This window comes from Dendropsophus ebraccatus, chromosome 6, assembly GCF_027789765.1.
Source record: "Dendropsophus ebraccatus isolate aDenEbr1 chromosome 6, aDenEbr1.pat, whole genome shotgun sequence".
Lineage (NCBI taxonomy): Eukaryota > Metazoa > Chordata > Amphibia > Anura > Hylidae > Dendropsophus > Dendropsophus ebraccatus.
The window spans coordinates 36,527,903-36,544,350 of record NC_091459.1 but is presented as its reverse complement, the minus strand read 5'-3'; the positions used below and the strand labels follow the sequence as shown (position 1 = coordinate 36,544,350).

Sequence of the window (16,448 nt, the reverse complement as noted above, 5' to 3'; positions counted from 1 at the left end):
TTATTTTGTACAGTACCCTGTTGGCTCCAGTGTGGGGATCCCGGTGATTCTGTGTTTTTTGTTGGTTTTTTTCAAAACGCCCCCCCTGGTTTCCCGCACTCTGCACCATTTTTGTCTTGTGCACCAGCCCGATGCCCCCCAGTGTCATTATATCCATTCCCCTCTGTGACGCTGCCCTGTTGATTCTAATGAAGGCGCATCACAGAGGGGATATAGTCACACTGGAGGGAGGAGAGGGGAACCGCCGGGCCTGCCTACAGTGCATAGAGCTAGGCCGGTGCACAAGATTAAAACAGCACAGAACGTGGAATCCGAGCAGCATTTTGAAAAAAAAAAAAAAGGCTAAACCACTGGGATCGCCATGCTGGCGTGTTAACGTAAAGAAAAAAATGCTGTAGCTAATGGTACATCTGCTATAAGGAAGTGGAAATGTCATTGGCACAAGCTTAGTGGTCTAAGAGAGGGAGTTAATAGCTTCTAACCGTTGAAACTAAATATAATGGTGCATTTCATTCATCAAAATAAATGTTTCTCCGGTCATGGGATTCCCCCTACTTTGCTCTGTAGTGTCTTACCATGCTTTATTTGCCTTTTATGATTGACTTTAAAATGTCACTGTCGTTATACCTTTCAAAATCAACAGATTGCAATTTACATTCTTTTTTTTTTTTATCGTGGAAAACACAGCACTTCCTGTGTTTAGACTTTGTTTTACAGCATGATAACTAAAACTAAAATAATTAATGTAAGTTACAAACTTGCTTTATATCACATCTACTGTTGATTTAGATTTTTAAAGTTATAATGACAGCGACACTAAATAATTCCTCTACAGTGACTTGTATTGCATGATATGCCAGCTTCTTCTGCTCATCATACAGCTCTGTGCCAAGTATACGCTAGGAGAATTCTGCAGCTACAAAACTTCTCTCCATTACATTATACACAAGTGAAACGCTCATTGCAAATACACAGCCCTGCTTCACATACAGTGGATCCAAACACGCAGACAGTTCTGCTGCAAGAACCTTACACATTGGTTTTTAATAATAACAAACCCCTGCACACAAGTGTAGTATAGAGCGCAGCACAAATGCTGACTATGACTAAGCCATGTGCTTGATGATTTAAACAATATATAGCCAAATAAGACTTATCTCCTTTCTTGATGTTAGTGATGATATACTGATATGAGACCTGTAGTATGGAAAATTATAAATCCCCCCATGATATATATCTAAACGTGCTCACATTGCGCATGTAGCTTTTCCAGCTGCTCTGCACGGATCATGCAAATCAGTGGTGGGAGAGGTGTACTGTGCAGAAGGTAACACCAAACGGCTCTCAGGAGCACTTTATGAACACTATGCCCAATTATTGTGTAAAATTTGAGCCTTATAGTCAGAAATATATGTTCTTTTATTCTGTATTCTGTAGAATTCGTTGTTTTGAAAATATAAGTGTCACTTGTCTGAATCGGCTTTGGGCAGGTCAGGTTTTGGAGCATCAGTAACCTTTGGGATAGTCAGTTTTTTCCATCGTCTAAGCAGCACTTTAAATTTAGCTGTCGACGTTCTATCCTTTAGCACATCTTTCAGCATAGTTCTCATCACAGTTACAGTCCCTGTGTCCCGATTTTCTTCAACAATCAAGTCCAAAATGTCTCCAGCTTTAACCTGAAAATATAATGGACAGTTATTTAATTTACTAGTGACCAATTTAATATTTAAGGTACAGTGTGTGTGTATATCTTGGTACATTGTTTTGGTGTGGTGTGAGCAGGGGAGGCCTGACCAGGGAAATTAGGCCATTTTCAGATGTGCATTGTGGTTCATTTTTTGCAGGGGTCTGGGGAATTGAACAGTACAGTAGATCTATAGGCCTAATATGCCGGGGTTTGGCTGGGATCGCTACTCATAATGTATGATCCTTATCTGTACTTTGGCAAGAATCAAACAGATTGTTTTGCTGCATTTTTATTTTGGAAGATAGGACGGGCCCGCTCCAGCAATCACTAATGATTGGCTGCAGTCAGCGGAGGACACAAGGACACCACAACATGACACGGAGGGGAGTGCAGAGAGGTAAGCATAACATGTTTATTATGTTCCCCAGCAGGGCAGCAATATATAAAACATTTTCTAACACTGGATAAGCCCTTTAAAGGAGACCCTGTACCCACAATCTGTTTCTCCAAATCACTTGTACCATCAGATAGCTGCTTTTAATCCAAGATCTGTCCTGGGGTCCGTTCGGCAGGTGATGCAGTTATTGTCCTAAAAAACTACTTTTAAACTTGCAGCCCTGAGTCAAGTTGGTGTGGCCTACAGTGTGTGTGCCCTAGGACTGCAACGTCCCTCCGTATCACTAGGAACACCCCCGGGCAGGATTTCTCCTATTCCTCACCTGTCTGAACACTGCATAGGGGCCTGGACGATTCAGCTCATGTGCAGTGTTTACACAGGTGATGAATAGGAGAAATTGTTTTAGGGGCATTCCTAATGATGAAGAGGGTGGGGAGGAGAGATTGAGGGACGTTGCAAGCCTAGGGTACAGGTACTCTAGGCCACGCCAATTTGACACAGGGCTGCAAGTTTAAGAGTTGTTTTTTTAGGACAATAACTGCATCACCAGTCGAACGGACCCCAGGACAGATCTTAGATTAAAAGCAGCTATCTGAAGGTACAAGCAGTTTAGGAAGGGCAGATTTTGGGTACAGAGTGGCTTTAAGTATTGACACCACCTGGACTGCCAAATGGATCAGGCACATCATACATCGTTTCCCTGCATGAAATTCCCCTTTAGGTGACATAAATATAGAGTGCACAGTGCAGGCAAAAAAGTGAGAAATACCCAATGAAAATTTCCTTTTGGCGCTTCTCAGTTTTTCTCTTGCAACACGCAGTGTGCTCTGAAGGTTAAAATAAAATGCACACAAAAAAAAAATCCGGCTTCTATTTTTTCAGATTCTGACTGAAGACTAAAGACGCAATGGGTTGGTTTCTATACGTAACAAAGACATTTTCTTCATACAGTTTATATGCATGCGAGACCAAGTGCCACATAAGTTCACATATCTAATAAATTTCACACATTTAAAGACTTATTTTTACCATGCCCCTTTGTCCAGGGGGTTTCAAAAACGTTTAAAGCAGATGTAAAGTGTCTAAAGCAAACCTTAATGAGTACTGTTAAAACAAAGCAGTGACAACAATGACCGATCACATGACTAGTAACCATACCATACCTGATAACCATATGTTATCTATGCCAGAGCTGTTTACCCTGTAGCTGCTATATTTTCCATAACCTTTAAGTGGCAACTAAAATAAAATGAATACAAGATTATACTCCAAAACAGGGTTCACAGAATACAACCAGCACCTACCGCTCTGCTTTTCTTCCATAGTTTCTCTCCATTAAGGCGTAGCTTGCCATCATAAAACGCTTCCTCAATTTTGCTTTAAAAGGCAAAAAAAAAAAAAAAGAAGATAACCGAATTGCAAAGCAAAACAGTAAAACAAACAACATAAGTTACAACTGTCCCACACTGATTTCGATCTGTTTTTTTAGCAATTTTTTTTTATTGCCACAGAAAGATTCCAAAAATCAATTGCTGACACTTCCACTTCTTTCCTGTAATATTTGCAAGTTTAAACATCTGAGGCCTTTCTTAAAGGGGTTATCTGAGTAACAAAAACAATATTCTAAACAATCCCCCTTCTCAATAGCGCTCTATGTCTAATATACATGTATAACCTATCTTGCACCCTTTCCCTATTTTTTTTCTCATACTTACCCGCTCTGGACGTCTAAAATCATCTCTTCCCTCTTCCCCCCTCTCTTTGTAGACACAGGACAAGTGATCTTCTCTCTGGGAGCCAGGTTAGCTGTCTATCGACTTGGAGACATCATTTGCATCATCTCTATGCACCTGTTCACCAGTGAAAGTGCTGCGCCATATACTTACATGTGTCCCTGAGCCTAATTTTCTGTAATATGAAAAGTTATAGTTCTTTATCTGCTTGCTGAAAGTGAATGCAGGCATATGTACCTGTCTTTGTGTCACAGCTCTGCATATTGTAAGTGTTATATGTTGGGTGGAACTACAATGTTTTCATTCAAAGTAAGCAAGCAGAGATCTAAACCTACAAAACACCCCCCGGTTAAAGATGTGGACATCGTGTTTGGACATCAGCTTATGGGATCATAATGATCCCATAAGCTGATGTTGGTATCTCAGCCCCCTGTCCACCCGCTGCAACTCTCAGCACCTCAGGCTTCCGGTTTCCTGGCTACGGAAGCTGGCGGGGTCGGGAGGTATGGCTGGGCGCGCGCCCGTGAGCTTTGCCCGCTCCCCTCTCTCCCCTGACACTTTTACAAGATAGTAACAGCGGCAGGGGAGAGAGGGGAGGGGGAAAGCTCACGGGCATGCGCCCGCCTTGCCTTCCGACCCCCGCCAGCTTTCGTAGCCAGGAAACCGGAAGCCTGAGGTGCTGAGAGTTGCAGCGGGTCCCCGGCTATCACTAATAGCCAGGACCCGTCGCGGATGACACAGGCGCAGCTCCTGCGCCTGTGTCATCCTGGATCGTTAATTAACGTCGCTGCGACGTTAATTGACAGTGTGGCGGCGGGAGGGGGTTAAGCAAGTTTGCACAAGTAACAAATTTTCACCTTGCAATGGGTTTTTGTTGTTTCTCTTTGATTAAAGGGGTTGTCCAAGGAGAAGAAGGCAGCAGTTGTATTACCCACGTCTCGGAAGGGGGGTGGAATGAAAACGTTTTAGCATTGGTGAACATTGTTTTCTATGTTTTTTAAGCCATGTGACTTCCCCATAGGCATTTTAGTGTGTTCTTATGATATTTTATATATGCAATAACTAAGGGTTTGTTTCAATAGTATATGTGGATTGAGCCCTTACAATATAGATTATGGATGTCATCTTGTTGCTGGATTCATTTCTTCGTCTAATTTGTTAGCCGTCTTCGCCATGTGGGAGTCTGTGCACAGGTGCATCTGGAGGAAGCGGTGGCCTGCCCTGCCCTGACATTACTGCTACTTTACATTGATATCTGGGCAATCAAATCTGCTGCATATCTGTAAGGGAAACTATCAGCAGGTTTGTCTACATAACCCTGCTGATATCTCTCTGTAGTCACAGGCTTATTTGTATACCTTGGGAGTAGAAAACAACCCTGATCAGGTCCTGGGTCGCTGGCACCTCTCTACTTTTTTGGTGGTAGTACCATGTTGAAACCTTTTTTTTTTTTTTTAAATAAATAAATACTTGAAAAGGACTGATACATCACGGTTTTTGGGTGCAATAAACCATGATTTTCTAAAAAAAAGTATATGTAATAAGGAACTGTAATACTTACTTTCGTGACATGTCTAATCCAGCAGTGAGTACGACATCAAAACGGAATGACTGCACTGATTTTTCTAGATCTTTATAGTCTTTAGGCATGTTGTGGTTTTCCACCGACTCATCTTCATAATCGCTGATATCTTCTGGATCCAATTCCTCTTCATCATCATCATCGTCGTCGTCGTCTTCTTGAGATGAATGTGTGTTGCTCGTTTTTTGATTTTTCTTACCTTTATGTCTCACAGAAAAAAGAAATGGCTTCACGGTAGAGGTAGTCAAGAACCCACTGGAGTGTGTGTGATGTAAACCAGTGACTGGCTGCCTGTAGTCTAAACAGTTTGAGATATGTCTACAGGGCGTCCACCATGTGATACCCAGAACAGAACTGCATGTCAGGGAACTCGATCTCTGACAAAAGCTTGAATAAAAGAGCAAGTTATTGAAGGCTCTGATAGACAGTCTGATTCCAGTCATTTCATAACCTGTCAGCAGAATAAAACATATCAAACACTGCTCCATCTGGTTAAAGGTCACTCTGCAGCTTCAATTCCATTTATAAATGATCCATGCATAGACACCATATAGCAGCAAACAAAGTTCCTATGGTTTTTACAGCACATGCAATGTTTTTAGTTTCATGGAGGTAAACTTTTTTTTTGTGTGAAATCCTACATGGTGGTGGTGCGTCTTGGACCCATGGCAGGCTATAATTTGCTACAGCCTGCAAGCAGAAAAAAATTGCCAAAAAAAAACAACCCATATACCATACAAAACAAGAAAAACCTGACCTGATTACATACCTGAATCAGTCAATCATAGGCTAACTAGTCACAAACCTACAGCCATAGCTTTCAGTGCTGCCGATTGTGTAATGTATCTACACCTTATTTATTTTAAATTTTTTTTTTATGGCTGAGCAGCAATATACAATGGTGCAGATTTTTTAACCCGCTCCTGACCAAGGACATAATTATACATCCGTTTATGGATGTGCAATTATATCCTCCAGTTAATAAGGGGTTATCCAGTGCTACAAAAACATAGCCACTTTCTTTCACAGACAAAACTCGTCTCCAGTTTAGGTGCGGTTTGCAATTAAAAGGGTTATCCAGCGCTACAAAAACATGGCCACTTTACCCCTACTGTTGTCTCCAGTTTGGGTGGGATTTTGAAACTCAGTTCCATTGAAGTAAATGGAGCTTAATTGCAAACCACACCTGAACTGGAGACAACAGTAGGGGGAAAATTGGCCATGTTTTTGTAGCGCTGGATAACCCCTTTAAGCTCCATTCACTTCAATGGAACTGAGCAGCAAAACCCTGCCCAAGCTGGAGACAAGAGTGGGGCTGTCTCTGAAAAAAAGTGGCCATGTTTTTGTAGCGCTGGATAACCCCTTTAAAGTGACTGTATCACTAGGCCCAGGATGAAGCACTGGAGGCAGGTCGACCCACCCCTAGTGGGAAGAAACTCCAGCCCCTCCATGACGTGACTCCATTAGAATCAATGGAACCCTATCATAGAGGGGCTAGGGTTTCCTCCCACTAAGAGGGGGTCGGCCCACCTCCAGTGCTTCAGCCTGGGCCTCATGGTACAGTCACTTTAAGCAATCGGACAGCCCCAATGGTAGCTATGACAAATGGAGGCCTTTCTGAGGCCTCCAGTGTCATAGCTACAGTGGCTGATGTGCCCTAAGGCTGAGTCTGATCAGAAATGCCTATGACAAGCATATTACATTACAGTGCTCATCAGACAGGGCAGATTACAAAAATGGGCTCTGGTCCTTAAAGTGACTGTACCATCAGGCCCGGGAGCTCAAGCACTGGAGGCAGGCCGACCCACCCCCAGTGGAGGGAAACCCCTGCCCCTCTATGACACTAAGCCTCCAGTGCTTCAGCCCAGGCCTGATGCTACATTTGCTTTAAGGCACTTTCTGGACTGGTCCTGAAGGGGTTAATCCTCTCCAAAATATAAACAGAGTTACGTCAGCCAATCCTCTTTTCCTTTACACCAATATTTTGTGCAAAAATAAAAGGGCACACATTAATAAATTTGGTGCATTTTAACACTCTACTTACCCACAACTCTTTTCTAGACACTTCTTTAAAGGGGAACAATCAGCAGGTTAGACTAATCTGACCTGCTGATAGCCCCCTACTGTGCACAGGGCACAGAGGTGGAAGCTTTGTCTCTTACCTTCCTCCTCCACGTCATTCCTATGCTATTAGCAGTGTAATCCTCAGTCCAGAGCACTCTTAGGAGCACTGGCACACCACAGACCCTGAGCCAGCCCATTCCCACGGCAGCTAACGCTCTAGGGGTGGGGCAGTGCTCCCAACGGTGCTCTGGACCGAGGATTAAACTGCTAACTGCACAGGAATGACGCAGAGGAGGAAGGTAAGAGAAATACCTTCCTCCTCAGCACCTCTTGCACAATTAGGGGTTATCTGCAGGTTAGATTAATTTGACCAGCTAAAAGTTCCCCTTTAAGCAGGGCTGTGGAGTCGGTAAGCTGCAGCTCCAACTCTGACTCCTGAATTTTATCAGAACCGACTCCTGCTCCTTTATAAATGGCCAGTCAGATACCAGGGGAGTTATTTATCACACTGGCTCAGCAGCTTCTTCCTAATGTCCTACATGATGCTGGGGCGACTTCTGAGGGACTGAGAAAAGATATAAATCAGCTTCTCCTGTGTGTGCAGTGGATGCAGCCAGTCTCCAGCCTCAATGTCCTGAACAACTCAGAACTAGACTAGATGGAGCAGGTGGTCTTTTCCTGCTGACAATCTTCTATGTTTCTAACTAAATATTCACCATTTACACAGTAACACTGCTAACAATGCCAGATACCTATAATATAGGATGTCAGCTATAGTGATATACAGGGGGTCACACATAGTGATATAGAGGGGTCACACATAGTGATATAGAGGGGTCACTGTGGGTGTGGGCGCACACCATAGCGCACACACACACAGCCTGCTGCAGCCATAGCGCACACACACACAGCCTGCTGCAGCCATAGAACACTGAAGAAAAACACCACACTGAGGACAGAGGTAACTGCTACACTACTCATGTCTTCTCCTCCTCCTCCTATATATTACACAGGATATCTTCATATTACACTGCTGCTCATATACAGTCATCCAGCATCCAGGAAGAGAACAGCACAGATCTCCCCCCACACAATGGACTCTTCCAACTCAGAAACAAACTGCCACATATTGACCAACAACTTCAGAACATGACCCCCTCTTATGTAATAGGGCCAGTGTCCTATCAGAATGTTGCTCATAATATATATTCATGAGCAAAACTTATAAAATTCCTTTCAAAATTCAATTTGAAATTGTTCTAAGATTTTGTTTAAGGTTACAAACACACTTGCCGGATCTGCAGCGAGTCTCCTTGCTGCGTTTTTGCAGCGAGACTCGCTGCAGATCCCGGCCCTATACTTTCAATAGCAGAGAAACTCGCAGCAGGGATGTACATCCCTGCTGCGATTTTGTCTGCAGCCCGCCCCATTAACCCCCCGGCCGCCGGACATTATACATTACCGGGTCCCCGTTCCTGCTTGCTTCGGGGCTCCCGGTGTCTTCACGGCCCGCCCGGCCAATCAGTGCGCTGCGGCGGGGCAGCGCACTGATTGGCCGGGCGGAACGTGCCGGGAGCCGCTGAAGGCCGCACGATCACCCCCAGCCCCGCAACCCCCGGCCGCACGATCGCCCGCAGCCCCCGACCGCACGATCGCCCCCAGCATCGCAGCCCCCGGCTGCACGATCGCCCCCAGCATCGCAGCCCCCGGCCGCACGATCGCCCCCAGCGGGCGATCGTGCAGCCGGGGGCTGCGGGCGATCATGCGGCCGGGGGCTGCGGGCGATCGTGCGGCCGGGGGCTGCGGGGCGATCATGCGGCCGGGGGCTGCGGGGCTGGGGGCGATCATGCGGCCGGGGGCTGCGGGCGATCATGCGGCCGGGGGCTGCGGGCGATCGGGGCTGCAGGGGGGCGGGCAGGATATACATTACCTGATCCCGGCTCCTGCTTGCTTCGGCGGCTCCCGGAACGTTCCGCCCGGCCAATCAGTGCGCTGCCCCGCCACAGCGCACTGATTGGCCGGGCGGGCCGTGAAGACACCGGGAGCCCCGAAGCAAGCAGGAACGGGGGGGGGGTGTATAATAATGTATAATATCCGGCGGCCGGGGGGTTAATGGGGCGGGCTGCAGACAAAATCGCAGCAGGGATGTACATCCCTGCTGCAAATTTCTCTACTATTGAAAGTATAGGGCCGGGATCTGCAGCGAGTCTCGCTGCAAAAACGCAGCAAGGAGACTCGCTGCAGATCCGGCAAGTGTGTTTGTAACCTAAAGCTGGAGTCGGAGTTGGTGCATTTTTTCCAACTCCAGCAAGAACTAGTTCCGACTCAGACTCCACAGCCCTGCCTGTAAGGGTGCGTTCACACGTACAGGATCTGCAGCACATTTTATGCTGTGTTGTTAAATTGATATCTGGGCCATCAAATCTGCACCCTAAGGGAAACTATCAGCAGGTTTGTCTACATAACCCTGCTGATATCTCCCTGTAGTCGCTTACCTCCCCTTTGCCGCTTTTGTTCTATTTGTATGTCCTGCCATTTTTTGATAAATTCTCTCAGAAAGAAATATGTAAATGATTCTCTCAGAAAGAAATATGTAAATGAGTTCCTTTGGTGCATCCCATTGCAACGTTCTGCCTGCCGCCACCTACGCTCTCGCCTACTTGCCCATGTTCAGGTATACAGAAGCAGGCTGGTCTCCTGTATGAAGACGGCCTGCTTACCTATACCTGAATAAACATAGGAAGCGGCTACAGGGAGATATCAGTAGCTTCGTATGGACAAACCCGCTGATAGTTTCCCTTTAAAGTTGCAGAAATGTGGCGGAGAGAAAAACGTCAGTGTGAACCTAGCCTAATAAGGTACCGAAAATGTCTAACTCACATAATACATCTGGGGCATGTCATGTATGCTACTTGGCCAGAATTCTGGCACATTGTCCCCGATGTCAGTGGTAGAAGACAGGTCTGTACAAAGACCTAATCTCAGCCCCCATAAACCTTCTTTGTGATCAGTGTTGGATTGGGGTATCTGGGGCCCACCAGAGGAAATGATCCTGGGGGCCCAACAATGAAGAACCAGTGAGAAACAACATGTCAGTCAGTGTTTTTGCAGGTTCTAAAGCTGGGGGCCCACCAGAGGATTGTCCGGTCCTCCGATGGGCCAGTCGGACACTGTTTGGGATAATCTGTAGCTCCAACCCAGAGTTATTCACTCCGTAACCTCGGTGGGCGACCTCACTAATGGTCCTATGGCTGAATAAATGCCATTTCTGCAACCGTAATTCAATATAGCAGCAGAACTCACTAGAATACACTGCTATTTAATACTGACCACAGTATAGCCCTGTCACTTGTATAAACCTTTAACATATAAGAGACCTGTCAAAACAAATCATCTTGCTGGTTGCTGTATAAGCAGGGACTAAGCCTAGAGCATGCTAAACATCTTGCTGGTTGCTGCACAGGGACTAAGCCTAGAGCATGCTGATCATCTTGCTGGTTGCTGCACAAGCAGGGACTAAGCCTAGGGCATGCTGACCATCTTGCTGGTTGCTGCACATGGACTAAGCCTAGGGCATGCTGACCATCTTGCTGGTTGCTGCACAGGGACTAAGCCTAGGGCATGCTGACCATCTTGCTGGTTGCTGCACATGGACTAAGCCTAGGGCATGCTGACTATCTTGCTGGTTGGTGCACAAGGACTAAGCCTAGGGCATGCTGACCATCTTGCTGGTTGCTGCACAGGGACTAAGCCTAGGGCATGCTGACCATCTTGCTGGTTGCTGCACAGGGACTAAGCCTAGGGCATGCTGACCATCTTGCTGGTTGCTGCACATGGACTAAGCCTAGGGCATGCTGACTATCTTGCTGGTTGCTGCACAAGGACTAAGCCTAGGGCATGCTGACCATCTTGCTGGTTGCTGCACAGGGACTAAGCCTAGGGCATGCTGACCATCTTGCTGGTTGCTGCACAGGGACTAAGCCTATGGCATGCTGACCATCTTGCTGGTTGCTGCACAGGGACTAAGCCTAGGGCATGCTGACCATCTTGCTGGTTGCTGCACATGGACTAAGCCTAGGGCATGCTGACTATCTTGCTGGTTGCTGCACAAGGACTAAGCCTAGGGCATGCTGACCATCTTGCTGGTTGCTGCACAGGGACTAAGCCTAGGGCATGCTGACCATCTTGCTGGTTGCTGCACAGGGACTAAGCCTAGGGCATGCTGACCATCTTGCTGGTTGCTGCACATGGACTAAGCCTAGGGCATGCTGACTATCTTGCTGGTTGCTGCACAAGGACTAAGCCTAGGGCATGCTGACCATCTTGCTGGTTGCTGCACAGGGACTAAGCCTAGGGCATGCTGACCATCTTGCTGGTTGCTGCACAGGGACTAAGCCTAGGGCATGCTGACCATCTTGCTGGTTGCTGCACATGGACTAAGCCTAGGGCATGCTGACCATCTTGCTGGTTGCTGCACAGGGACTAAGCCTAGGGCATGCTGACCATCTTGCTGGTTGCTGCACATGGACTAAGCCTAGGGCATGCTGACCATCTTGCTGGTTGCTGCACATGGACTAAGCCTAGGGCATGCTGACTATCTTGCTGGTTGCTGCACAAGGACTAAGCCTAGGGCATGCTGACCATCTTGCTGGTTGCTGCACAGGGACTAAGCCTAGGGCATGCTGACCATCTTGCTGGTTGCTGCACAGGGACTAAGCCTAGGGCATGCTGACCATCTTGCTGATCCTGGGACCCCCCTGCACACATTACACAGCCGGTCACACACAGGTCTATGGGATCAGCCGATCTGTAATGTGCAGGCGGGCAGGAGCGCTGACAGTCTGCAGGGAGGGTTATTATAAGCTGCAGGGCACAGCCCATTGCTGAGCAGACATAGAGCCAGCCCTCACTGTGATCCGGCAGCAGCATGTAATGCACACAGCCTGAGCCATGCAGCGCTCTCCTCTGGGGTATACACAGGACCGGCTCCCCCGCACTAGCACTCCCGCTCGCTGGTCGCACACACTTGCCTGAGCGTTGACCTCCCCGCAGTTCTGCATCCCAAGCCTCGTTCTGGCACCTCTTCCTGTTCCGCTCTCCGACCTCTGCTCTCTACTTGGCCGTGTGCGCCACCTGCTGGAGTCACGCTTCACTACAGCCTGTGGCTACTCCACTAGAAGACAGTTCTTACTGCCCGTCCAGCGTATACAGTATATAGACGGCGCCTCCCGCATTGTCCTTATAGACCTGGCCCAATGTGACTTTAGGAGCTCTGTGCTGTGTAAATAAGCAAGAAGGATTGTTTCTAGTTGGGGGAAAAAATTATATCTTTCATAGGTGATCAAAAGTCCAACTTTTTATTTTTTTTGTTTTTCCTTTTTATTATTTGACAATAGAACAGAACATTCAGGAGGCTGAGCTCTGTATCCTGAGAACAGCTGTTATGTACCTGTAGGTGATGTCAATTCCATCTTATTATGATTCGTTGCGCCATTTTGGTGTATTCTTAAAAAAACTAAATATGTAAATTACCTTGGTGCTCTGGGTCCATTCCCCGACCCCTCAGTGCACTGTCCCACCTACCTGCGGGATCGTTCATCACCTTCTACTTATGCATATTCGTACATGCATTAATAGTGATGTCTTGCGTCTCACCAGATTTCGCAAAGTAACGTCCCAAAAACTGGGCTGCGGGGGGAGACCTCACTACTAAGGCCAGATTCACACGTCCATGATATATGGTCCATAAGCTGGCTGTATATCAAGGACAGAACCGTACAGGACTTGCTGCATCATAATTCACTTTAATACAGGGAGTTTCGAAATAGTTGAAGGGGAAGTCCGGGCAAAATAATTTTAAGATATGTTTTGTGCCCAACAAAAGTTATGAAAATGACTAATAGACTATTATTATGGGAAACGCACATAAAGTGAATTTTCCCTGCACTTACTACAGCATGGCGTGTTCAGGTCTCTGTAAAGTTGGTGATGTCACGTCTGTCCCGGCGCTGCAGCAGGTGTTGACAGTTTAGTGACGTGACGTCATTAACTTTACAGAGACCTGAACAGGCCATGCTATAGTAAGTGCAGAGAAAATTCACTATAGGTGCATTTTCCATAATAAATGTCTATTAGTAATATTCATAACTTTTGTTGGGAAATAACACATCTTAAAATTATTTTGCCCAGACTTCCGCTTTAAACACTATAGAACGCTATAGAACTGACACGGCCGTGTACAGCTTTGGTCGTTCTGGAGCTGTTTATGATAAATTATGATGCAGAGGGTCACGTTGAGGTGTTGAGTTTAGTCTATGTCATGCAGCCAGCTTACGGACCATATGTCAAGAATATGTGAATCTTGCGTTATGCAAATATGGATGGGACAGTGCACCCTCATTTTTAAAAAGAAAATTTTTATAGAAGTTTTGCCATTACTGTATATAATATATATGATATGTCTTCGCAATAACAGGTGTTGTTGCACTCTTTTTTTTTTTGTCTGTATCTTGGTGCCATGGTGTCAACAGTGGTAGTGGTTGTGCTGGCCATTTTTAGATTTTTTATTGTGTTATGTGTTTGTGTGGGTGGGGGGCTACCTCCATTTGGCTGTGCACTCCACTCATCTCCTGTGGGTGTTTTAAGCAGTAGCGGTCTTGGGCACCACGCATACCACGCAATTGCGTGGGGCCCCCGACATCCAGGGGGGCCCCGCTCTGGTGCCCAAGACCGCTGCAGCTAACTATGTGCGCTCGTAACGAGCGCACATAGTTACAGGCAGCAGCGGCACTGACAGGGCAGGAGCCATTGGCTCCCTCCCTGTCAGTCACTCTTGTGGCCGCAGGAAGTGTTTTCCCTGCGGTCACAAGAGGCTGCTCTGTGTCTCTGGTGCCGGCGCTCGAGGCGTCACTGGAGCGCCGGTGCCATGACAACGGGAGAGCGGCCTTATGTGACCGCAGGGGAAACACTTCCTGCGACCACAAGAGGGAAGAGACGAGAAGAGAAGAGGAGACGCCGGACCCAGGTGAGTAAAAATGTTTTTTTTGTTTTTTTGTGTGTGTTATATATAGGGGGCCTATATAAAACGGGAGGAGCGCACAGGGGGGCTATATAAACGGGGGGAGCGCACAGGGGGCCTATATAAACAGGGGGAGCGCACAAGGGGCTATATAAACGGGGGGAGCGCACAGGGGGGCTATATAAACGGGGGGAGCGCACAGGGGGGCTATATAAACGAGGGAGCGCACAGGGGGGCTATATAAACGGGGGGAGCGCACAGGGGGCTATATAAACGGGGGAGCGCACAGGGGGGCTATATAAACGGGGGGAGCGCACAGGGGGACTATATAAACGGGGGGAGCGCACAAAGGGGGCTCAGGGCCGTTTCTGTGGTCTCTGCCGCCTGAGGCAAACCTCAGGCGGCCGCCCCACACTAGCGACCCCCCCTGCCTCCCCCCCCCCCACCATCACCACCACTCATTCACCACTGTACCCCGCCGGGCTCCCGTCAGCCAGCATCTCCCTTTGCCCTTCAGCCTGTGGTGAGTGTCGGCGAGGAATGCCTGTAACCGGAGTCTCCCCCGCCCGGACAGCATCTGATAAGATGCTGAGAGCGGGGGAGAACTCTATTGATATGTGCCGCGCTGTAATGACAGCACCACGCGCGGCTGATTCATTACAGCATCGCACATATCAGTACAGTTCTCCCCCGCTCTCAGCATCTTATCAGATGCTGTCCGGGCGGGGGAGACTCCGGTTACAGGCATTCCTCGACATGGGAATGCAGCCGTTATAGGAATACCCCCCCACCCCCCACCCCCCACCCCGGCGCTCCCGCGCGCACCGATCCGACTGCAGCCCTCGCCGACACTCACCACAGGCTGAAGGGCAAAGGGAGATGCTGGCTGACGGCGCGGGAGCCCGGCGGGGTACAGTGGTGAGCGCTGATGACAGGACAGGCAAGCGGCTGCAGGGCTGCTGTCTGCCGCCCCCTGCAGGAGCGCAGAATCTGCCGCCTGAGGCGAAATACTCATTCCGCCTCATGGCAGAAGCGGGCCTGAGGGGGCTATATAAACGGGGGAGCGCACAGGGGGGCTATATAAACGGGGGAGCACACAGTGGGGGTCTATATAAACGGGGGAGCGCACAGGGGGGCTATATAAACAGGAGAGCACACAGGGGGGCTCTATATAAGTGGGGGAATGCACGGGGGCTATATAAATGGGGGGAGCGCACAGGGGGGCTATATAAACGGGAGCACACAGGGGGCTATATACAAGTGGGGGAGCTCACAGGGGGCTATATACAAGTGGGGGAGCTCACAGGGGGCTATATACAAGTGGGGGAGCTCACAGGGGGGCTATATAAGGGGGAGCACACAGGGGGGCTATATACAAGTGGGGGAGCTCACAGGGAGGCTATATACAAGTGGGGGAGCACACAGGGGGTATATAAAACTGGGGGCAGCACACGGGGGGTATATACAACTGGGGGGAGCACACGGGTATATACGACTGGGAGAAGCACACAGGGGGTCTATATAGTATACTGGGGGAGCACACAGGGGGGCTATGTATAACTGGGGGATCACACAGGTCTATATATAACTGCGGGAGCACACAGGGGGGTCTATATACCACTGGGGACAGCACACAAGAGGTATATACTACAGGGGGCAGCACACAAGTGGTATTTACTACTGTCGGCAGCGCACAAGGGGTCTATATAACTGGGGGCAGCACACAGCGGTCTTAATTACATTGGGACTGCACAGAAGTGCCTATATGCCTCACTACTATACTGGGGCACAGAACATACCTAATTATTAAGTGGGGGCACAGGGACACCTTTAATCTGTGGGGGCACAGAGGGGCGTAACTACTATATAGGGGTACAGGGGACCTAACTACTGTATGTGTTGGAGCCTAAAATATTTCTCTGACAGATTCTGGAGGGAAGATTACCAGCCGGGAGAAGACTTCAAGG

At 48.0% G+C, this 16,448-nt stretch overlaps 1 protein-coding gene across 1 annotated transcript; it reads right to left on the bottom strand.

Annotated features, from left to right (window-relative positions):
* Positions 1-1,025: 1,025 nt before the first annotated feature.
* Positions 1,026-12,569, bottom strand: MTRES1 (mitochondrial transcription rescue factor 1). The gene is made up of 4 exons (XM_069974801.1): positions 12,494-12,569; positions 5,379-5,850; positions 3,389-3,461; positions 1,026-1,676 (listed from the first exon to the last, which is right to left on the bottom strand). The coding sequence occupies exons 2-4, from the start codon at positions 5,840-5,842 to the stop codon at positions 1,464-1,466; spliced, it is 750 nt and encodes a 249-aa protein (XP_069830902.1). The 5' UTR covers positions 5,843-5,850; positions 12,494-12,569; the 3' UTR covers positions 1,026-1,463.
* Between the last annotated feature and the right edge of the window lie 3,879 nt (positions 12,570-16,448).

Coding starts and splice junctions, on each gene's coding strand:
- MTRES1 (XM_069974801.1), bottom strand. CDS start 5,842: ATGACTGGAATCAGACTGTCTATCAGAGCCTTCAATAACTTGCTCTTT. Junction 3,462..5,378: donor GGATTAGACATGTCACGAAA/GTAAGTATTACA, acceptor TGCCTTTTAAAG/CAAAATTGAGGAAGCGTTTT. Junction 1,677..3,388: donor TATGGAAGAAAAGCAGAGCG/GTAGGTGCTGGT, acceptor TTATATTTTCAG/GTTAAAGCTGGAGACATTTT.